At 38.7% G+C, this 24,591-nt stretch overlaps 1 protein-coding gene across 3 annotated transcripts in view; it reads right to left on the bottom strand.

The window, feature by feature from the left end:
* mllt10 (MLLT10, histone lysine methyltransferase DOT1L cofactor) overlaps nt 1–24,591 on the bottom strand; it is a 43,223-nt gene that overhangs the window by 16,717 nt on the left and 1,915 nt on the right. For 2 of the 3 annotated variants that reach the window (XM_023326544.1, XM_023326546.1), the window contains exons 2-10: nt 22,977–23,056; nt 21,205–21,259; nt 17,672–17,781; nt 17,477–17,580; nt 17,022–17,115; nt 7,651–7,749; nt 6,065–6,401; nt 5,099–5,317; nt 3,845–4,327 (exon numbers count right to left, since the gene is read on the bottom strand). In XM_023326544.1, coding sequence (XP_023182312.1) covers nt 3,845–4,327; nt 5,099–5,317; nt 6,065–6,401; nt 7,651–7,749; nt 17,022–17,115; nt 17,477–17,580; nt 17,672–17,781; nt 21,205–21,259; nt 22,977–23,056 — 1,581 coding nt within the window. The remainder of the gene's footprint in view (nt 1–3,844; nt 4,328–5,098; nt 5,318–6,064; nt 6,402–7,650; nt 7,750–17,021; nt 17,116–17,476; nt 17,581–17,671; nt 17,782–21,204; nt 21,260–22,976; nt 23,057–24,591) is intronic. The other variant, XM_023326545.1, reaches the window with a different exon arrangement.

Below are 24,591 nucleotides of genomic sequence, written 5' to 3'. Positions count from 1 at the left end.
CACAATTTCTATTTAAATTAAAATAATATATATGAAATATATATATATGAAATATATATGAAATCTCAGTTGCAACAGATGTCTCAGTTTACGAAACTTTACAAATTAAAAATCAGCTGCAGAATATTTTTTGCTGCTTTTCACAACTTCCCCCGACGTGTTTGTGGTGAAACAAAGCTGCTGATTATTATTAGGAATTCCCACGGATCGACTCCTACAGCTAAACATGTGATCTTTGAAATGAGTTAATAAATACACAGCAATGAGGAGCTTCATTTGCTCTGACTGGTTTCTCCTCACGTTATGCATTTAAACTCCAGCTGGCCTGAATAAATCCAGGACCTTTCCTGCCACACACACACACCCACACACACACGACCTGACTATGCTTGGCCGTCCCATCGGTGACCCCGCAGCCATCAAACATTAACCTAGCCAAAATCTAACCCCTGCTTTTCCCCATCCACCAACACATATCTATCAGACTAACTATCTATCCATCAGCGCTGTGGAGTCGGCAGCAGACAGGAAAGTGGGGGCAGATAAACGCCAGGATCCTTCCCATTACCGCCCTGCATTAACCCTGAGCTAAATATTTACAGTAAGCAGGACACACAATTCTCCCTCTCTCGCTCGCGCACAAATATACATGAAGCGCAGACGTCGGAAAGCTCCGCTGTTCGCCTGACCTGCAACCCGTTGTAGTGAGAAATGGAGGCGCCGCTTTAGGGGAAAAGCGCAGAACTCGAGACGGACACCAAATTCTGACCCGAAAACTGACTCATTGTGTCAGGATCCGACCTCCTGCTGGGTATTTACGTTATGCGGTATGTTAAATTTGGAGAAGTATGTCCAGCAAAAATATCTGCCAGGCTTTGGAAACATTTTTAAAATAGTAAATAAAAACATTGCCAGTGAACACACTCAGCATTGGCAAAAAAGAAGCCACACAGAGAGAAAATAGGCCCGTTTAAAATCCACATACAAAGAGAAATATGCAACGAAAAAAGCGCCAACCTGTTGAGTCGCTACAATCAAATATAAAGCAAAAACTTCCAACAGACGGAAAATACTAGATAAAATCTGTACTTCAGGAGCAACACAACAACCTTTCTATTCATTTATTTATTTCACCTAGACGCTACAGAAAGCTCTACATGAAACGCAGTTTCAACACTAATAAAACTTAGTACTTTATTTACAACTCCAATGTTAATTTTAGCACTCATATTTTTAATTACAAATGAATTATATCAATTTTTCCTTTTTTAAAATGTTCAATATTTTTAAATATCACAAAAGTAGTTCAAAACTATTTTAGCAAATAAAATAAAATAAAAATAAAATTGAGCTTGGGTAAATGAGATGTTAAATTTTTTAATGCAGAGTTTTATTGCTACTACAATGTTTCCTGTTTATTACACTTGGATAAAATATAAATATTATGGTGCCTAGTCTGTATTTATCGTTTTCATTAAAGGAGAAAAGCAGATGTATCAGTTGGGGAAAAAACCCCCATAAAAATAGCAACAAAAAAAAACATTAATTACTTGATTTTATCTAATGCCAACAAAACAGCTTCTGTAATAGAAACAAAAATAAGCAACTTTTTAATCTGTTCTAATCTTTAACATTTCACTTTTATTCCAAGAAGCTAAAACATTTTTGTTTTGCAGCTTTGATGCTGTAGCTTTTCCACTTAAATTCAAGGTAAACCTAGATTAGGCAAATGAAGCCCAGTGGAGTGTGTCTGTGTGTGTGTCCTCCTCCTCCACAGCTCTGTGTCAGAGTGTGGGTGCCGCTGCTGCTCAGACAGCAGTCTATAAAACCAGGACCAGGATGAAGCTTTGGCTGCATTAACACACAATCACTTAATGCTTCGTGTTGCTGCAGGTTGTGGGACATTTTATTGTGCCCTTCAAAGTAAATGCTGGGAAAAGGGCCAGCAAACGTTGCTGCGCTGCAACGTGTGTTGTGTTTCTACACGACTACTTAATAAATGCAGCGCACTTTTAAGTTAGGAAGCTTCTTTTAAGTTACTGTGAATGTTGAATGTGAGCTGAACTAAAAGGAAAGGTGGATTTAAAATACTCGGAATTCAAATGTTTCTCTCATGGGGAATTAAAACCGCAAAAGGTGAGGACAAAAAAAAAAAAAGAAGAGATCCACAAGAAGAAGCTTTGTTGCCGATTTAAACACAAAACTAACTAAATCTCCAGTCTCCAATCAGACTAAGGGATTCACCTTTCCTTCCACCTGAGCTGCTTAAGCGGCAACGGTTTGAGTAATGAGCAAACCGCAGGTACGGCGGCTGAAAGCCTGACGCAGGAACAAAAACGGCGATGGTTCTGGAAGAAAGGGGAGGTGTGGGAAGTGTGGAGCAGACTGAGCCACTTCCATCAGCCCAGGGAAACTCCAAAGCATAAAGGCAGTTGCCAAGCAACTGAACATGATGGGGGGGAAAAAAGAAATATACAGAGCCTTTTTCATGTGTGTGAGCAAGACGGATAATATACCACACACACAGACACGCATGCAAATATTGAGGCAATTACAAAAATGAATCAAATCCTTGCCATTAGTGATTGGTAATTTAATACTGTGCCGCGCAGAGGCCGTCCACAAACACTTTCTGAATGATTTATTTGTATTTAGAGACGGAGGGTGTGTGGAGCAGACACCGACACAAACGTGCCACATTAAAAGTTACTTTTATTGTGGTTTTATTGTGTTCAAGCGCTGATGAGCACAAGGAGTATAAATAATCAGAGATGCACTAATCAATCGGCAAGAGGTTAGAAACTACTGAAAAATTTTGTATCTTTTCAATTTCTGTGCAATTAGTTCATAAACGTTAAGGCCTTTGATGCACTTTCAGGTTTAATTTTTTAAAACAAAGTGGGGAGAGTAGGCAAAAACAGACACAATTGTTTTATGTTGCTTATAAAACTCCAATGTTAGAACTTTTTTTCCTTTCATGTTCCCTAATTTTTACAAGGGTTGGTCACAATCAGGAGCCAAGATCTAAAAGAAACCTGGAAATGATGGGTCAGCTGGGTTCAGCTCTGCAAACAAGCTAACTCCTGATTTAAGAATTAAAATATAATATTCTATCAAAATATGATGATACACATTGACTCAGCAGAGTGTTGTATAATTACAAACCAAATATTTTTTTCTTTGCCATTATCTTTTTTTATATATAGTACAGACCAAAAGTTTGGACACACACCTTTGTAATTCAATGGGTTTTCTTTATTTTCATGACTATTTATAAGGCAAGAAATCCCACTTATTAACCTGACAGGGCACAGCTATGAAGTGAAAACCATTTCAGGAGACGACCTCTTGAAGCTCATCAAGAAAATGCAGAGTGTGTGCAAAGCAGTAATCACAGCAAAAGGTTGCTACTTTGAAGAAACTAGAATATAAGGGGTATTTTCAGTTGTTTTACACTTTTTTGTTTAGTGCATATTTCCACATGTGTTATTCATAGTTTTGATGCCTTCAGTGTGAATCTACAATGTCAATAGTCATGAAAATAAAGGAAACTCATTGGATTAAAAGGTGTGACCAAACTTTTGGTCTGTACTGTACATTGCCTGTTTTGTGTTTCAAGACGTATCAATATGGATGGTTGGTTGATGCTTAAACTATATTTAAAAAAATTTCTCCCAACTACTCCTTTCATTCAAAACTTTTGTTCATTTTAAATTTTAAATGAATAAAATAAATGATAACCAGCTCAGTTGTTGTTAAGTTGAAACCATCTATAAGCTTGAAGTTGCCAAACATTGGATCCGGTTCTGAACTCTGATGCGTTGTGTTTGTACGTGTTGCTCACCTGAGCCAGTGGTTGTGGAGCTGGTGTTGCTTTGCAGACCCCCGTTCCTGAGGAGCGACGGGGATTTCTGAATGCCACCGCCGACGCCCATGACCCCTAGCCCCCTTTCTCCTCCTATTCCTACTCCTAATCCACTGCTGGAAACCAAGCCTGGTCGGCCCGAGAGCGTCGAGGATGTGGAGGAGGCGGTGGAGGCAGTGGAGGATGAGGAGGAGGTGGCGCTAGCGGCAGAGGAAGAAGTGGGGAGCGTCAGAGATGGCGCTGCCTCTGCGGGCTTCGCGTCCGTAGTAAAACAGGGTCCGAATCGGTTTCGCCAGTTGCCCTTTTTCTTCTTCTTGATGCCTTCTTCACCACCGACTGCGGCACCCATCCCCAGGCCGCTGCCAGCGGGCTGAGAGCGTTTGTAGCCCGTCGATCCGGCGAGGCTCGTCGTTTCGCTCGCTGCGTGACTGTGGGAGTTCTCGTACAGTTTTCCACCGACTGCTGGAGGAAGACAGAAAGATGTGAAATTTTATTTTTTGTACTTAACTTGCATTTTACGTTACAACCAAAACTTGTGTTTTGTTGGGACTTTATGTGATTGATAAACAGAGTGGAGCATAATTGAGAAGTGGAAGAAAAATCAAGATTTTAAGGATTCCTACTAATAAATTTAAAAAGTGTGGCGTGCAAGTGTGTTTGCTTATTTTGATGTCCTTCACTAAAATCTAATGCTATCAATTGCCTTCAGAAGTAACCCACTCAGTAAATAACGAATTAACTAGTTTAAAGAACTGACTACAGACAACATAACAAATTGTGATGGATGATAAGTTGGACCAAAAATAATTGCGATAAACGACAACATTGTTGCTTTGAGATCATTTTCAACTACAGTAATGATAATGGCATAACAAATAAGTTTGTCCAATCAAAGACTAATAAGCTTTTAATTTGTAAATAACACTTAACACTAGAACTGGAAGACATTATAAATATTCAAAGTAAAACTCAAACAAAAACAAAAGGAAATTAAACATGAAATAAAAACCACACAAAACTGAAAAATAAATAAAATGGATTAAGTCTCAAACAAAACTGCTCTTTTTAGACTTAGAAATTACAAAACTCTTTTAATCTATCATACCATTAACTGATTAATTGCTTATTGCAATATCAGAAATACAAATGTAAAACACTCAAATCTGCTGTGACAAAGTTCAAAGGTTACAAACACTTCTGCAAGGCACTGTATGAGGAAAATAGCTGCAGTACCTGCAGAAGTTGTAGTCGCAGACATAAGAGAACCAAAGAGAGGGGTGGTTCCCTCTGACGCGCCGCCCTCAGAGCTCGACTTCACCAGGCAGCTGCTGAAAGACGGCGGCGAGGAAAACGACGTTCCACTGCCAGGACGCAGCGACGGGTCAGTGAAACTTAGGAAGTCTGAGGAGGAAGGGGCAGCGGGAGTCTTGCTGGAACTGGTCAACAGCAGGCCTGGGAGACAGGTGGGACCATTGAGACAATTACAAACAGAGGAAACAAGAAAGGAGGAAGAGATGATGGAGAGGAAAGGAGGGACAGAAGGAACTGGAGAGGAGAAAAAATTCAACTAAGAAAACAAGCACTGCAGCTGTGGAGGTTTCTACTTTACTCTTTTGGGAGGAAAGAGATAACTTCAATCATAAATTATAATCTCTTCCTGGTCATATAGTCCTCCCATTTATTAGAGGAAGGAAGTGTCTCTGAAGGACAGAGATTCAAAAAAACCAAAAGACAAAAAAACAAAAAACACAAACTCAGCTACACCACAAAACACACATTGAGATGACGAGAGCTTCAAGGTTAAACAGAGCAAAACAAAAGAGTCCAGTATGAACGCCGCCTGTAACGGCGTCAGTGTTTGTGTGTTTTCCAGACAGGGCCCCAGATTACAGGAGCCAGTCGAGACCAAGCAGTGATTACAAAGCCACACACACATACACAAACACACACACGGGTCTGGTGCTGGAGCGAGATCCACTCAATGACAACGCTTCCACAAAACACACCAATCATCTGCTTATTTGGGTCTTACTAGCATCGCCGGGCTCTGCAGCTGTAGGTCTTTGCGTTCCAGTTTTTTGTTGGACAGAGTGCTACCGGCAGATGATTTGTTGCCCCGTTTCCACTTTTCTAACCGCATGGAGAATTCCCAGTTGTGTGAAAATTAACATAGGGAAACATTTGCTGCTATTAATTCACCTTGATGGAAAGGCCCCGTGGAAGCGGAGGCAGATGTGGAAGAGGTAGCCATGGTGACCACCGCTGAGGGTAACGGTTTCCCTGACGAGGTGAGAGACTTGCGGCCGCCCCTCTGTCCGACCGTGTGAGCGCCGCCGCTGTTCTTCTTGTTCTTGCCCTCGGCCGCCGCCTTGGTCGTGTCTGCGGCCAGGCCATCCTTGGAGGCGCCCCCGGAGAGAGCGGACGACACTTCCTGGAAGTTGGCATTGGTGAAGCGGCCCGTGTTGTCGTCTAATCGCTTCTGAGAGGACGCGGGCAGTGAGGTTACTCCTCCCCCAGAGGTGGTGCTGTTGTAGGTCTGGGGGTTGGAGGGAAGAAGGGAAAGACAAGGGGGGAAAACGGTGAGGACAACTTGCAAAAATCATGACAGGCACCAAAAACAACAACAACAAAAAAACAAAACAGAACCTAGAGTAAGAAACCCAGATGTGCGGTATCTGCAGGATTCAAGTCAAACTTAGGTCTTTTTAAGACCTTTTAATGCCACCTTGAGTGAAATTAAAGACTGAAAAAAATATAAACATAAGGAATGGTTGGCGGATTCTGCTTTTTTACAATCAATCATAGCAAAATCCACACCACATAATAAGTAATAAAAGTATGTATGATTTGTGCTAATGTATCGGGTCAATATCCTTATCAGGCATAGCAAAAACCACAAAATTTCTGTGGACTCTTTGTGTTTCTCGCAATGCATTTATCTCTCTACAATCTTCATAACCAAAGGGTCAAGCTTAAAAGTTGTTTTTTTTTTGCACAGAATACACCTGGCCTCATGTCAGTTGGTAACAGAAATGAGCCAGTGGTAAAAATAACATCGTCCAGCCGACTGGTGATAAATTTGCACTTATTATAGAAGAAAAAAAGTAGCCAGCTGGTGAGCAGGGGTATATAAGCAACTAGCTAGCAGCGTTTCAACCCCCTGAAGTCACAGAAAGCAATGAAGATGTCTGAATGCAACTTATTGGAAATGTTTGTCTAATAGAAAAGTCCAGGGGAAAAAAAACTATGTGTACATGATTAAAGAATCCTGCCACGACAACATTTTATACCTCTGATTAACCCATTTAAGGTTAATGAATTTAAGGCATTTTAAGGTTTTAATTTTAGATACTTGAATTTAAGACATTTTTAAGGACACCTTGAAGAACCAAGAAGAAAACGGCACTCCAACTAGCGCTGCACAATATAGGTTAAATTATAACAGTTATACTTATTGTTCTTGACCACTGTTCTCGGTTTATCACTTAATCAAGCCACTCCACACTACAAAATAAGTAATCAAGGTATGTATGCTGTCGCATCGGGTTAATATCGGTTTTGACGCAAAACCGACATTTTTTGTATTGGGACACGAAAAACTAAAAAAAATATTACTAAAGTTAGGAATACAGAGCAGATATTTTTCACCAACCTTTTTGTTTAAAAATCACAAACTAGCCTGGATGGTGGATAAATGATAAGATGGATCGTTGATAAACTGATAACTGGATAGACAAATGGATGATGGGAAGATGAATGGATGGACGGATGAAAAATGCTCTCACCTTTTCGGGGACCATGATGTTTGGAAGAACGAGAGAGGGCGACATGTCCATGGAGCCTTTCTTGTGTTTTGGTTTGTGTCTGTCTCGCTCCTTGTGTTTCTGACCATGTGGAGTAAGGAAACAAAAACAAAAACAAAAACAAAACAAAAAAACAACAGATGAGTGAAGGGAATGTTCATAAATATTGAACACTAGCGCAAAATCTTCATTAAAATATTCAGGAAGCATGTTTGTAAGAAATTTTTGGAGGATGAACAGAAAATTTGGTCAGGTATAAAAGTTATCACAACAGAAATAATAGAAAGAGAGGCGCTGCTGCATTTTAATGGCTCAATCTGAGATTAAAGCCCAGACAGCCACAAAAACAAAATGAGTGATGGAGGACAGATAAAAAGGGGTGTTTAACATGCTGCTGTATAGAGAAGAGAGTACTAAGCGGCTTGTGCTGAACCGTTCAGGGTCTTTCCGTTTCAGCCAATCATATCGTTCCTCTCAGACCATCAAAGCTCAATTTACACCTCCGCCGGCACATGCAGACACCGTCACCCTCCTCTCGCACCAAAGGTGGCGACTGGGTGCCAGCACATTTACACCTCGCATGCACGACCCACACCGCCACACATTTTTCTGCATATGCGCACACACAGACAAGGTGCACGAGCTCTTCAAATGCACACTTCTGTGCGCGCGTGCAGTCGCGCGTAGTCTGGAGAACATGGTGAAAATATGCAAAAGGTCCCGAGAAGCGGCGAGGGACTCGGCATGTTTGGGACGTTCTGACACATATGAAACAGCAGAAACGGGCCCTTCCCCCCAGACCCTGAACGCAGCTCTCTCTCTCCCCACAGGGTTTTATTAAAGGCTGACTGCATGGAGGCTTGTGACAGTTTAGCCAGACTTCCTTCATGAGTGGCGGTTAACAGACATCCACAGCCGAGTCAGGAGATAGCAGTTTCGTTGAGTTCCCTCTGCATGCTGGCTTCCGATAATGTTGAAGGGCGAGAGTTAAGAGTCACATCTGGATGTTCTGATGAATAAAAGAACTAAAGAATTTTGCCCGTCTAAAATTGTTGGGGGGAAATTTGATAATCACAACTTTCTGACATTTAGCAAGATTTATCTTATTATTTGGACATGATTATACGTCGTAAGAGAGAGCTACGGAATAAAGTTAACCTTTTTTTTTTTTTTTATCAACCCCGCTCGTTTCTTTTTGCAGAAACATGTTTTGGGAGAAATGCCAGTAAATAATAAAGTGTTACTTTTTTTTAAGTAGATGTTTATAAATAGCCACGACCATCAACTTTTGGAATTAATTCACATGGGCATTTTTTTTGCTTGCTTATTTTAAAAACATGCCACAAATCCACATTTCAGCTCATGTTAAAAAAATATGATTAATGTAAAAAAAAATTAATAACCTTATAAAAACAAATATATATTTACAGGATTGTAACATTTTCACATCTTCAAAGAAAGGTAATATTTTAACAGCTTAGAAAAGTTTTTAGCCGATGTGATTTTTTTTTTTCTTTATCGCCAATCTGATTTTATTTATAAGGCACTTTAAAAGTCACACGGAACCAAAAGTGCTGTCCAGAAAAATAAAACCGTAATAAAATGAACAAATACAAAAATAATTGAAGAGATAAAAAACATAATAAAAAGTCATTAAGTTCAAGATTTGCTAAATATAAATGTCAGCAAAAAGACGATCAGTTTACATTTGTATTATTGATCTCTTGTTTATTTCCCTCAATGTTTATTTAAAAGAAAAAATAATAATGCCTAATAGTCCTCGCAGGGCTGTGCCTACCCTCCTAACTTAGAAACAGGATCTGGCAAACAAACAGAAGCACAGTGGCGTTTTTACAAAGACAGCAGATGAATCCAAATTCTCTGCTGCAACAAAAATATCTTAGGACAACAAAGAGGGAAGCTGAAGTCTTCAGGATTCCCTTGTTGTTTTTCATTAACATTCCAGAGCTAGGTGTTGATGGACAGAGGCTGAGTGGAGAGGCTCGGGTAACACACCCACTCAGAGAACCAACAGCGCCGGCCGTGGGAAACACAACACACACACACATTGTGATTCCGACACAGCCTTATCAATCAGGACAATTGATTAAACAGACAGCGAAGAAGGCTTTCAGCAGCGAATGCGCTCCTCTGACCATAACCGGCCAGACCGTTTCACTCTCTGAATCTGTGTGGGGTGAATTCAAAGGGGCAACTGCATCCGGTCACTCTTAAAACGAGTCATTTGAATAAAGCGTTTAAAAGCATCTGTGTCTCCTAAATGGTCATGCTGGTTTCAGAAACAGGAAGCTCACTTGTGACATAGAAAAGGCTTTTGTGAAACGATTTGCAGTCTTATTAAAAAATGAGCAGAAAGCCCCGTGATCACTAGAAATGCACCGATCAGCTTGGATTTTTTAAGGACTATAAAGCATAAATGGGGAAAAATGTACAATATGTTTTTTTGATAAAAGTTTTGACTTCAACAGACAATAAAAGATCTACGAGCATATTATTAAATGTAGTATTTTTATCTCAACTAAGTGCATTAAAATGTATGTCAATGATTTAAAGGACTGAACATGGGAGCTTTTAGCTTTGAAACATTTAATGAGGAGCTCAGATTTTTTTTTTTACATTGATATTTGTGTTATAATCTGCACACAAACCTGATTGTAAAATATCTGCAGTTTTACTTGTACTGCTGTTTGACTATGTTGTAATGAATAACGCTCCAAAACCACGAGCTTCCAAGATTATAATGTACATCACAGAAAAATGTAAAGCTAAGCAAACAATAATTTCATATAACTTTTATATTTGATTTCAGTGCATTTAATTAGAATCTAAATTTACCAACGTGACCTTTCATCTTTCTACTATAGGTTTAGATATTTTTACATTTTAAAGAGATAACAGGTTAAGAAATCCAGTAAAGAGAAAACTTTAAATCCAACATGTTTAAATTGTGACAGATTTTTTTATATAACATTTATATTTAAAAAAAAACAACAACTATTAAACTCTAATATGCTGTTATGCATAAAAACATTGTTCTTTTTAGGCTAGAAAGGTGAAGTTTTTTCTGATTCAGATTGAAGCCATATTTGAGATTTTTCCCGGTTACAATCAATGGCCTCAAGAGGACGAGAGGGCACATGAGGTGGAGGTCAGACGGAGAAGGAGAAGCAAGGGAAGACGGGTAGAAAGGGAGGAACAGGAAGTGAAGGAGAAAATAATCCGCCTTGGTCTGGCAGGAATTCCCCTGTGCGGCTTCCTGCAGGATCTCTGACCAGTCATTGTGTATGTATGTATGGATGTGTGCGTTTCCTGCGGGTCTTTCGGAGCAGCCGGTGTGGGGGATCTCAAAGCCCCTGCTGTAGGTTGACTGCAGGCTCTAACATGAGGTGGGCATACATCTGAGGCTCCAAAGTGCATTACAGATGCATGTGCAGACAGACAGACAAACACGCACACACAAACCTCACCCGACTGATCCCTGACCCAAGAAATGGGATAGGGTGTGTATGTGCTTATGAGTCTGAGCAGAAAGAGAGGGGGATACTCTTAATGCTCCCAAAATGCTCAGGGAGAATTACAACACCTAAAAGCAAGAGCAGCGAGATGGACTGAAACAACTTTGATTCACACACATTCACCCTGTAGCTGGACTGGTGAAAACCACTGAGAACAAAAACCTATCTGGCCCATTTCCAGTTCATAATCGAGTATTAGACCATATTTTTCTGTCAAACTGATAAACATAATGCAAAAATGAGCTCAAGGAATCACACCTTCTATTTGCTACTACTCCCAACAGGTTCAAATATCACCAAATATAATAAAGAAAAAAAATCTGAACAATATTTCCTAGAAAATTAGCAAAAAGGTTTGATTTTTAGTTGAAAATGTGTGCAATGTTAATTTGGTGCAGGACTTATTACTAATGTAGTGAAACTGCTCAACTTCAAGCTCCTTCGTTCATAACTTCTACAAGACAAAGTTTTCTAAATCTGTGTCAGTGCAAAAGGCAATGAGAGGGTTGTAAAAATTATTTTGGCAGCTACAACGTCTGTGGTAGTAATGGGAGTAAAAAATACAGTCCACAGCAGAAATGGACTGTAGGTGAGATCCCTGCTGTTTCACCAAACAAAATGATATCTACAGCTTGTTCCAATATGGCCTTGGCTAAAATACGTTCTCACGCTGGCACACGTCTAAACAATAAGCTCCTTCTTTGAGTGTCTGAGCCTGTGAAGTGTTTATCCTTGGGTGTTTTGTGTGAGCACAGTCCTTTGATCATTTTATAAAACCCTCATGTTGACGAATCAAACTCGAAAGGAAGCATTGGAAACTTCTTATAATTTAAAACCCGTGTCTTAAACACTCGTCCCTCTAGTTATTATCCAGCGAAAAAGGATGGATTCTTCAAATTAAACTTGTTGGAAAGTTTAGTGATGAAAACCAGAGGCAGTGAACAAACAACTCCACAGTTGCATTAAAGAGGCCAGTTGTGATGAGAGTGTATGTGTGTGTTTTTTTTTAAATAAGTTAAACACCAACAACTTTACTTATACTCTTGAGTCAGAGTTCAAATCCCAGAGGTGTTGTTTCCATGAACGGGGAAAAATGAGTCTGGGTTCTCTCCAGTCTGTTAGGCCAAATTCACACTGGACATGATGAGTCATAGTAAGCTTATTATTATGACACATTACATTGTGTCTCATATTGAGCAAAGATTTTACCCGGGACTCTGTGCCCTCATGCACAAAAATGTATAAAATTATGGGTTCGTGACAGCAAGAAAACCTGGAAATGTGACACTGCTCCTAAATATTAATTGATATTAATTACATTTATTTTACGATTCCAATCCTTAATCACAAAGTCACTGCAACACATTATGAGTTTTAGCATGTCGGCTACTAAAATCATACATCAAGTTTGAGCCTAGGTAACAGTAGAAATCCATCCAACAATCCATTTATTTAATTAGACTATTATTAAATAATAGTATAATAGTTCATTTATTTTAAGAACATCATCACTAACACTAACAATCTATAATGATATAGATTCATTACAAAACGGTGGATGCTTGAAAGGCTTTCTGTAAATTATGACCATTTTCCACTTGCAGCTAATGAAAGTGGAAAATTTCAATAGCTGTAATGAAATTTTCAGAATTAGAATATGTAATTTTAAATATTCTAATTTAAAATTAGAATACTGCATCACACCAATAAAGAAACTATTTTTAAAAGTAGAAATGTGGGCTTATGGAGTAGCATCTTTAATACCTTCTTAAAGGTAGTTAATTTCAAAAGGTACTTTTAATCTGACAAATGAGAGTAATTTATTGAATATGACTAAGTATGCATGCATAAGTCACATGTATGTGTAGTCACAGCTGTAGTATCTTACAGTATCAAAAACAAATATTGCATCAAATTAGACATTTGCCTAATTGTAATGCTGCACACATTGCTGTTCTGATGACAACAGCAATTCATTATATTTTGCAGCTCTATAAAAAAGTTATGTTTTGAGCTAATTAATCTGACCTGAGCTTTAAAGCACTAGCTTCTTTTCAGTTACCAACCAGACTGCAGCTATTTCAACATTTTTTTATACAAACTTCCCCTAAGCTGCTACTCAAGCTTTTACCATCTTGTGCCCTGTAACTGCAAAACACGATGCCTATTCCTCACGTCGCCATTGTGACAAATACATTTTACATTTAAACTGCAGTCTGAAAAAGTTACATTTTTCAGAAATGTAACTTCCTCAAGTCTCGCAGCCAACAGAATACATGCACAATCTGGAGTTGTGCACGCTTCTCCCACACTGGGAGAAGTGAGCTACTCTGCAAAGAGCACAGCACATCCAGATCTTGATGTGCAGCTGAATTTGCTATTTTGTGTTGTAGGGAGAGCAAATTGTTTGCTGCTTGGTGAGATCTTCTCTGTTACAGCCAAATGAAGGCCAGCATCATAAGTGAAGTTTAATTGTCGTAACCATACTCATTCATATTGTAAATTTAATGCACATGCACATTTTGTAATTTTTTTTAAATGATCCTACTTATTTGCACATTACTTTAGATCGGAGTGTACTATTTTTAAAAACTGCACAGTATTTTGTGTTGTACTTTTTCCCTTACAGTACAGTATATCAATACTGCTTTCTTTCTATAATTTATATGTATGCCTTTGTGTGACTATACATGCTTCAATTGTGTGCCACTTTGCTGTTGCACCACAATTTATCCACTGTGAGATGATAAAGGGTATTTTCTTTCTTTTCTATTCTATTCTAATAGATGTAGCACTACCTTTTATAAAGTAACAACAAATTTCATGCATTACCAAAATAGAAAGAGACTCAAGTTCCATTATTTATATTGGGTAAGTGCACTGAGCTGTTAATGTACCACTAAAGAAAGTGCAAAGGACATCCGCATACTGGTGGATTTTTATTGTTGTGGTGTAAAAAAGGCCTTAATAAGACACAGATTACACACAAAAAAACCTTCAAACAAGAGAAATAGATTATGTCTCACTCCCAGTGAATGTGCCTTCTCCTGTCCCTCCACAATGTGAGCCCGGTGTATGTTTCTGAAAGAGTCACAGTCGTGGGTGGGAGACATAGGGGTGGTAAGGTCACAGGGCTGTCTTACCTTCTTGTCCTGCTCTGTGGGTCTATCCACAGAATGTGAGGAAGAGTCACTTAAGCTTTGAGACCTACTACCACGGCCCCTGATCCTTCGCTAAAAAGTAAAGAGGACTCCAGGTTACTGGATAGAACTCCACAGAGAAAAAACTAAAAGAATTTGACTTAAATTATGGACAAAAATGACAAAATCAGGCAAAGAAAACAATATTTTTTTGTTTAAAAATTGCCATGTGTCAGGTTCCTGTTGGGGAAAAAATAAGCAGTAGGTGTTCATATGTAAAAAAAGGTTTAATTTTCAGGCCAAAAATCACCAAAAGCAAAAAAGTTTGTTTTCTTTATTTTGATTGAGGTAAAAGATGTGTTAAGTTTCAGGATATTGTTATGTTGAGTTTCATTGTTTTGGGGGGGGGGGTTCTTGCTCAAAATAGAGTCACAGAATAAACCAATTAATGCAAGAAATGACATCAAGACACCAGTATCTGTTTATAGTACAACTGAGAGAACTGACTTGAACCATTCTTGGATCTTGTCCAAAGACTAGTTTCAAAAGTATTGCGACAAAGCTTGCTGCTCCTGGCCATAAACATGCCCAAAAACAACAACTGCTTCCCAAATCTCCCCAGTCCAGGAGAATATGAAAGGTGGTACATCTATATGTGCATTTTCAATATCAAGAAACAGGAGTAAAACAACTCATACAGGATGAAAATTTAATTCACTGTACCTAAGAGCTAAGCAGATAAGTCATAATTTGAAATTAGGTTTACAGACCACATGCAGTCAAACATCATATGTTACTAACATGGCGTAAATATCCATCAAGAGCCATCTTATGAAACCCATTCTGTTGACAGCATTGTTTTTTTTTTCTGTCATTAATTCCCCCACGTACATTCCTGTCATACAGGCAGTCCAGTCGTAATGACATTATACCCCACCATCCAAAGCAAATCATATACGATCAATGTAATCAATGTGCCAGCATGAGTCTTTCCATCAGCATTTGTTAACACTGGAAAATGCCTCCTGTATGGACGTGTTTGTGCACAGTAGCCTCAACTCTATTCAACCATCGCGCCGCAAATCAGAGCGGTACAGGCTCTTCGTTGTCAGAGACACTCGGCTCCCTGCCCCCAACCGATGCTTAGCAGACATGTGTGACCAGGGCGGTGAGAGTGAGACAAACACAACAGTTGATCTTTTCAGTCCATGTGCGAATGGCAAACAAGTGTTGAATTTTGTTGTCTATTTTCTGTTGGTATATTTGCCTATTCTTATTACTTTGGGACTGCATTCAGTCTGACAACGAATAGATGTTCTAAAACAGAGATTACATATGGCTGTGATTAGGCAAAAGGAGCCAATAATTTGCAGATTGTGAAGACTGGTGAAAAGAAAGGTAATAACAAATAGCTTTAAAATTTTAAAATGTGTTAAGTTTTAGCAAAAAGGACTATTCGAATCTGAAACCTAAAACCAAGGTCAGTATTTTTCAACATATGTAAATTATGGGGAGTAGTATAATAATAGATAGGGAATAGAGGGAGAATGGGAAGAACAATGGCAGGTGGAGAGGGAAAGATGAACTGAAACCATATTAGGAAGAAAGAAAGAAAAAAAGGAGTGCCATGATGGATTGTGTGGAGCACAGTAAAAGTATTGGAGAGACCAAAGATAGGAAGCACAAGGATGTCTGGAAAAGATAACAAAAAACATGGTTTTAAACAGAACAGAGCAATGTTAAAGGAAGGACAGAAGAGAAATGGAAGCAAAAAAAGTAATAAAAAGAAAAGAGGAAGAAAATAAAATCAACATGTGTGCTGCTTTTGATGCACCAACACACATGTGGACTGAGAGAGCACAAGTGGAAGTGTTGATGATCACTATTTGAAATGGCACCTAATTTAGAAAAACTTGCTTATCAGCTCAACAAAGAAGAAATAAGCGTATAATTCTCAAGAACTAAGAAAATTTAAAGTCAAATATTTTTCTTTTTTTTTCTTTTACAGATGTACGCAGCGGTGGAATCCTGCTTAATTTAGTAGAATTATTTTTTTAAATACACATGCTAAGATATAATCACTTCCTGTTATTTGACCTTTTAAGAGGCTCACTGCAAGGTGATTTTAGCAGGTTAATTAACCAGAATATTGTCACGTGTAGCTGGCCTGCAGTCTGCTCTAGCATTTCAAGAAAACTGCCATAATTACACAAGATGGGCAGCACTCCTTCAGATTTCACATCATGACCTTTCACTCATTCAGCCGACTGTCTTCCTTGTAACCAATAGAAATATGTACGAGAAAAGCACATTTGTAAGAAGAAATATGAAATTAATGAGGTTGGTTTCTATAACAAAGGAAAACTCTTTGCCACAGAATTTGTCTTCGGCTTAATTATCTTGAGCATTAGGTGGACAAAAAAGATGTGTGCGCTCATCAAAACTGAGTCTCTCAGAAGGTAATCTACAACACTGCTCTCCACAGAAGTCTACTTTGAATTAAAGAAAGAAAAAGAATACTTTACACTCGTTATTAATGGCTGAATGTATACAAAAGCGGATGACTGCTGACCTAGACCAACGGTTTAAGTCGAGGAGAATTTTAAATCCAACGTGGTGTGAAATTGTGTGTTAGTATATAATAAAAGGCATGCAATCATTATATTGGGGCACTTACCAGTTTGCTGTGATGGTATTTGCAGTATCCACAATACTTGACGTTATCTGCATCAGAACCTTGTTCTTCACATAATAGTCCTGCAAACTGGGCACTGTGGAGGCAGTAGATGAAATAATAAAAAAAAAAGAATAGGGTATGGTGTTAGTAAATGCACTATATCCCCAAAACTTTACATATATTTTAGGCAATATTAGCAAATGTCTGCAAAACTCATGTTGACTAAACTAACAGAAAGAAAACTTAATGCTTTTTGCAAAAACATTTCTTGTGCTTTTAAGCAGTTGAGCTGCTGGAATTGCATTTTTAAAAAAAACTAAATTCCCGTGACATTTCCTTAGCTCAACATGTCATAAAGGTTAGCACACAGCTGAGGAGAAATATGAAGCCCAGAATAAAAGTGTGGAGCAGAAAAACGCTGGTGGCCGATGAGTTGGCTCCCACGCAAGCCTCACCATGTCACATGGAAGGCCTGTCTGCAGCCGTGTTTGTTGCAGGTCATGCAGGCTCCAGTGGCGGCTTTACTCTCTCTGCCCTGCTCTTCACAGATGTAACATGTCTGCACACAGAGTGACCAAAGTTGATTGTAGGAAAAGAAAAACTTAAATTTTCACATTTTAAACTTTGCACGTTTCCTGTGGTATCTTTACCTTGTTGTAGCGTTCATGGGGGACAGACTGTAGAACTATTGGCTCCATGGTTGAAACGTTAGCAAACTCCACTTCAGGGATGTACAGGGCACAAACCACATGGGCCCAGCCTGAAAACATCCACAAAGAATAAACATACGCCTGTTTGAAAATATTAACCACGTGTATCAAATTCTGCAGCAATATACATATATATATACAGTACAGACCAAAAGTTTGGACACTCCTTTTAATTAAATTAGTTTCCTTTATTTTCATGACTATTGACATTGTAGCTTCACACTGAAGGGATCAAAACTATGAATAACACATGTGGAAATATGCACTAAACAAAAATGTGTAAAACAACTGAAAATACCCCTTATATTCTAGTTTCTTCAAAGTAGCAACCTTTTGCTGCGATTACTGCTTTGCACACACTCTGCATTTTCTTGATGAGCTTCAAGAGGTTGTCACCTGAAATGGTTTTCACTTCATAGGTGTGTCCTGTCAGGTTAATAAGTGGGATTTCTTGCCTTATAAATAGTCATGAAAAGAAAGAAAACCCATTGAATTAGAAAGGTGTGTTCAAACGTTTGGTCTGTACTGTATATATAACATTTGATGTTTGGATTTATTTCATCCATTCCTTGTAATTTGTGAATTTAAAGCAGGAGGAAATAAATATGCAGGAAATGTAGTGACTCTATAAGCCCAACAAAGACTTAACTTTTCAGAGAGAAAAACCAAGCCAACAAGTGGACAGTAAAGAAATACACATTAAACAGCTTAAAATTTCCAGTTTAAGATTCCTATCATTTGAAGTCTCAAAGAAAGTGTTGTGCTGACCAGTTTGCACCTATTTCTGGAGACCAATCCCATCCCCTGCTTAAAGTAAAGATTTTGCTGGCTCTTCTGAAAACCATAACATAGAAACCATAGAAGCTTTTTTTTTTTACAAGCTTTATAGACTCTCAGTTAAATTCACTGTATACCAGAGAAACAAGAGATGAACTGATCAAGCTTTTCCTTGCTGAAACCAATTGTAGGTTTTCTTAAGAGGTCTGAGCTCTTGATTCACATTGTTTTACTTTATTATTATTTTAAGAACAAGAATACATGCAAGAGGAAAACTGACTACTGCAGATTTTCTGGTAGAAGTAATTTGTGACAGATTATCCCCACTTATGAGTATAGAGTACAGTATATCCTTAACATTTATCCATTTTTTTTTATTAAAAATATGCATCAAAGAACATCATGCACTCAGTTGAAGCACTGAATGAGAAGAAAAACATGACCAAATTTTTAGTATTTGACTTACAGTTCACATGAGAGTTGATAGCGGAAAATTGGCCCATTAATTGAAGTATCTCCAATAACATCCTGTACATTAAATTTTTTTTACTTACAAACTCTTGAACTGCTACCAAATTAAACAAGTCTTTTTTCCTACATTTTAGTCAAGCCTTCCAACATTACATGTGTTGAAATAATCTATCTGAAATACACTCTAAATATAATCTTGTTTTTAGAAATGAAGTAAAATTTAATCCTTGATTTTTAAAACATATTTAGCTTAAAGAATTTGTTATTTTTAAACTGGAACTGTTCCGCTGAATCTTTTAATTTGTTGTGTGTGTGTGTGTGCATGTGTGTGTGTGTCTACTTATCAATATCTAATTAACAATCGAAACTTTTTTAGATATGTCCTTAAATATTAATTATTTTAGTAGCAGTAAGAAATGTTTTTTGTTTAACTTGAATACTAGCACATTTTTTCTTAAGGTTATTAAATGTAGAGTCTCATAAAAGCCCCTGTGTAGTGTAAATGTAACAGAAATCAGCACAAAAAGATCAAGTATTTTAATCTTCTTACACAAAACTTTCTATTTTTATCTGTCATTAAAAAGGTAAAAAAAAAAAAACAACGTTGAAATAGTCAACCGCTTTAATTTATTTGCCAGTGTTCTTAAGCATCTGTTCGTTGACTTCTAAAACACACACACACAGCTGCCCTGTCAACAAAGACAAACTGCAGGGCTGCAGAGTGACAGCAGGGCACGGTCGCAGAAGCAACAAAATTGACGATAAGTTGAGGAGGAGTTGGCCGAGGTTACCAGCAGGTCAAATGGAGGTGGGAGTCTCTGCAGCCACACTGGAGGTGTCTGTTCCCCCTCCCATCTACAGCTGAAACAAATACAGGCTTAAACTTACAGTTGAACCCATGACCTGCCTTTGACCTGCTGAGTGGGACTGGGGGAGAAGGCCAGTGGGGCGGGACGGCAGGGTGGAGCGGGTGTGAAATGTGGGCAAGTTGTTTGGAAGACCCTCCAGGAATCTGGAGGAGCCCTATAAAACAGGCCTATAAAAGCAACAGTGTTCCTCAGTTTAAGCATTGACCTTTTTTGCTATTTAGTTCATCTTAGCTCAAGAAAACGAGCTTTAATTTGGTTTCCTGACTAAACTACAGTTGTTTAATCAGGAGCTAAACTTTCAACCTGCTGCCTCACGTCTGAACTTTTTTTTCACTGTGTTCTACAGACGTGTCTGATGCAACCACCTCCATGACATTTCAGTATTGCTCTGCTGTAGTCAACATGCAAATGAATGCAACCCAAGTCAAAAGCTGCGTTTCCATTGATCACATAATTGCGCAAATTGAAATTACAAAAATAAATTAACTTAATGGAAACATAAATTTTAAAAGATTCACAGCTTTTGATAATAGGTTTTCGCGTTCGGGTCAGGTGGTTTTTCAACTGTATCGAAATTATTGTATTTCGTAGAACTGTTTTTTCGCATCACATGAATCGTGTGATCAACTTCTGGGTGTTACTGCTGGTGGAAAAGGCGAATAAGACGAGAGAAAGTGGTAGAACGCCAACTTTGAATAACTTATTCATGTGTGATTTACCCAAAATTGTGGGGTTTTTTTTGGCATTACAGGAATATCGACAAAGTTTTGCGTACAGGTGTAATGGAAATGCAGCTAACGACGCCAAATTCCTCTCCTCTGCCTTATTACTGTCCCACCCAAAAGAACAAATAAACACACTAACAAGTGAGGAGGGGCCGACAAGAGCCGGAAGAAACGAGAGAAAGGGTTTGGTGAGAAAGGAGAGAAGAAACAGAGAGGGGTCATGGGAAGGGTAAAATAAAAGAGAAAGTAGTAAAACGGTGTGTGTTAGTGTTGTCCCCATGCCTCCCTGCAGGCCTGGACACAATCCCACAGCTGTGCCTCTCTCTGACTGCCTCACACACACACACACTTACATGCACAGAGAATATTTACAGTCTCCACCAAGATGACCTCTCCATGAACCCCAAAGGGGAGACTCCTCACAGGCCATGCACTATACTCATGCCGGCCCGCCCCCTCATAAACATACACACACACTCAAACACTCCTATAAAACAGACCGGTGAAAACAGTGTGCACGCACACACACACAACAACCAGCAACATAACTCTCTCAGTCGGCTAACGGTCCATCAACATGCCGGCGGCGTGTAAATAATGACAACATGGGAGCGTGTGGGATTGGATCTACCTCCGTTGTCCGTCCTCTTGAGGGCTCCATCTTTGTGGGGACAGAGCTCACATCTCTGTCGGGGAAAAAAGGGGGAAAAAAAGGGGTCAGGAACAACAAGTCAACACAAGAGTACATTAGTGTTTTAGGACTTGAGCTGGACAGGTACCAACTGTGGAGTGTTGGGCCAGCAATTTTTAAGGAAAACACCCTGACTTCATCTGCCAGCTGAGATCCGTTATCCCTCAGAGGGACTACAAGCACAGGGGAGTTTCCAGCCAATCAGCTTTCTGCTTTGCTTCTGATGAGTCAGCTCATTCTCAGCTACACTTTGTCACAAATCCCAAACCCAAAGTGACATGAACTAACTTTAGGGTTGCTTCATAAATCCCTTTAAGACATATAAATGCTTCAGCTTAACGTCTCCTCAACAAATCTTCTATCGAAATGCCGCTTTTGAAATGGTAGCAGAGGTGGCAATTAGAAATCTTGTGGTTTACTGAAAAATGTTATGGTTTATTTATTATTGAGCAACATACCATGTGTACTTTACAAATATTTACACTTAGGAAGCATCCAGCCAACAGCTCTGGGTCAATTTGCCACATTTTGTCCTTATTATAAAACTAACAAGTTGATACGCATGTAGTAGTGGTTATAGCAATGCTTACTAACTCCCTATTGACTGCATGCATGAAAACAATAGCAAACTTGGTCAATGCGCAAATGACTGATATGTTACATATTTTTCGATCTAGCATTTGTGTGTGCTCCCCATTCTAATGCCACCCTGGGCAACTGCCCATATGGTCCAAATCAAGAACTACAATAGTAAAGAGGTACAACAGTTGCATGATTTTAGAAGTTTTTGCAATGGAGGCAATACTGGTAACTATTGCAATAATAATATCAGATATATGCCTCTCTTCTCCCCTCTCTCATCTGTGCTTCCTGCATTTTTCTTTTTCGCACAAACATGGATGCCATTGCAGAACTGACTGACAAGAAATTCACAAGTTACCGCCACTCTTGACAAGGCCGCACGAAGCAAACTGACCAGTTTCAGCTGATGTGGCGTATTACTACAGCCGGCAGTCTCAGCTAATGTCAACTCTAATAGGAACAAGCTTGTTGTTTAAACAAGACCAGATAGGCCTGCTTTATAATGGCGAAAGAAGTTTTGCCAACTTTTCTTCAAAGCTTTGCCTCAGTTTATTAAGTTAGCTGTAGTTTGTGTAGGCACAGGTCTGAGACTGCAAATCTCAATTAGTTTTACCAATCATTGTGCTGTGCATTTACCTCAGGAAGGCTTTGGTATATAAAAGAACAAAGGACGTTGCTGCATCTAAGTGCAGTGTTGCTAATGTTAAATTAGCCATAGCCTTTCCAAATTGCAGTTATTTTTCTGCTTTCTGGTGCTCTAGAACATACGACTGGAAGATTAATGCATGTGAACATTTTTGCCACTTAATTGGACAAAAGATTGCAAATAAGAACAAATTTTAAAACCAATGGTTATTGAGAGAAATTGGTGTCACACCCACTGATAAGAGTGGTAGAATAGAGTGAAATGTCTCGCCCTACCCTCTGACACCATCTTAAGATAAAAGCTGCTACTACTGGTTCCAACCGAGAGCTGTGATGACGAAAGGCTCATCGCAGACATTTCTTAATAACTTTGGAAAACGTAGAAATCTGTGTCAAAACAATGTATAATGTTATGTTTCGTTTATGATTAGGCAACCAAAATAGGTCCTAAAAAGACAATCGGAAAGAAGAAGTAAAGTATTCACCACACGGGCCGCTCTCTCCTGGGATTCACACTTTCTGCAGAACCATGGACCAGTCGGCACCTGAACAATTCCATAGCAGGCTGAAGAGAGGCAGATATAATCAGACATCATTACAAGAAAAACATTTACAATTATTATAACTACAAACGATAAAACTAGTCTGTCAGTGTATTTACCCTGTGTGCTTTACTTTAACCTCCTTCTAAAGGTTTCCATACATATAGTCACTGAATAATTAATTAAAAAGTCATGTAGCAGCTTTCAGGGTAAATGTTTAATTTTTAAACAAATATTGAAGGTCAGGGGGCAAAAATGTCCAGCTCTCATTAAATCAGCAGTTTGGCTACAATTATCCGTTGCTCTGGATGAACATTTCCATTGCTGCTACAAGCACCCATCCCAGCTCAGCAAATCTCACTCCAGTCTCTCCTGTTTCATCAGCATCCACAAAAAAAAAGATTTCCAAAATCAAACCACATTTTTTGGCACGTAAGCGTTTACACAACAATGCAGGTAAACATACAGATCCAACTGCCCTAAATACAGTACTGCACTAGCATCTTAAATAGCCTACCCCTACACATTTCCAGATTATCTCTGATGTGACCAGGGCCCATAATCCACTGGAATGAAAAGCTATAATCCAAAATCCTGAGAACACGGACAGCTGATCCAATCACTTAAAGGCTTGGCAGATTTTTTTTTATGTTGCTAGGCAAACTAAACCAAACTCTGAGCTAAATAAATATTGCATATGTTTAACAGAAAAAGAACTGGCTTTCAAATCCTTGCGTTTTTAGGGGAAACAACACAACATATAATGCCAATTTTAGTTGATAACACACTGTTTGACCAGTGAGCTGTAAAGCATAACAAGTGTCTTGTAGCCTTCTAGTTTTTGTGTTGTGGTTTAACATTTCAAATGTGTTTTTTGTTTTCTTCTTCTGTGTGCCAAGATTTTTGCTCAGGCTCTCGACTGGAGAAGATTTTATTTTCACTCCAATATTTTGTCAAATTTTGAGCAGAGTAAGCTAATAGGTTAGTCTTTTCTAACTTTACGTAAGACTACTTAATAGACATGGTTTGAATTTTTAATTTTTCATAGTGTGATAACCTGATGTAAAAAAACAACAACAACAACAACACTGGTTTATGGTATCAAGTTAAAAGAAAAATGTAGATCATCATCCAAAACAAAAATCAATAGCTTCTTATACCGCTGCTAAAATAATACAACATATTGCCTATTGTGTTTACAATCTATTACATTTATTTGTATTATTTTGGTTTTGATACAAGGACATCATCAGTAACACCTTATATAGGCTCTTTGTTTTTATTCTTATAAGTAGGGGAAACATGTAGCAGCCTTCTTTCAGCCTGCTCACCAGCAGCGTGCAGCAAGGTGTGGGAAAAACATGCTTAGCCTTAAGCATGTTTACTGTTTAAGATGTTGGTAACTAGCCCAGGCTTTGAATTGACACATGGATCGACCTGTTTAGATGTTAAATGAGTTCAAGTTGTTGTCATGGTAGTGAGAATCCTAACCAATAGTACAAATAAAACACACCCAGAGTCTCATTCTTTGGTTTTTTCCTTTTTCACTCCTGCTACA

Source organism: Xiphophorus maculatus, chromosome 21 (genome assembly GCF_002775205.1).
Source record: "Xiphophorus maculatus strain JP 163 A chromosome 21, X_maculatus-5.0-male, whole genome shotgun sequence".
Lineage (NCBI taxonomy): Eukaryota > Metazoa > Chordata > Actinopteri > Cyprinodontiformes > Poeciliidae > Xiphophorus > Xiphophorus maculatus.
This window is presented reverse-complemented; position numbering and strand designations above follow the sequence as displayed.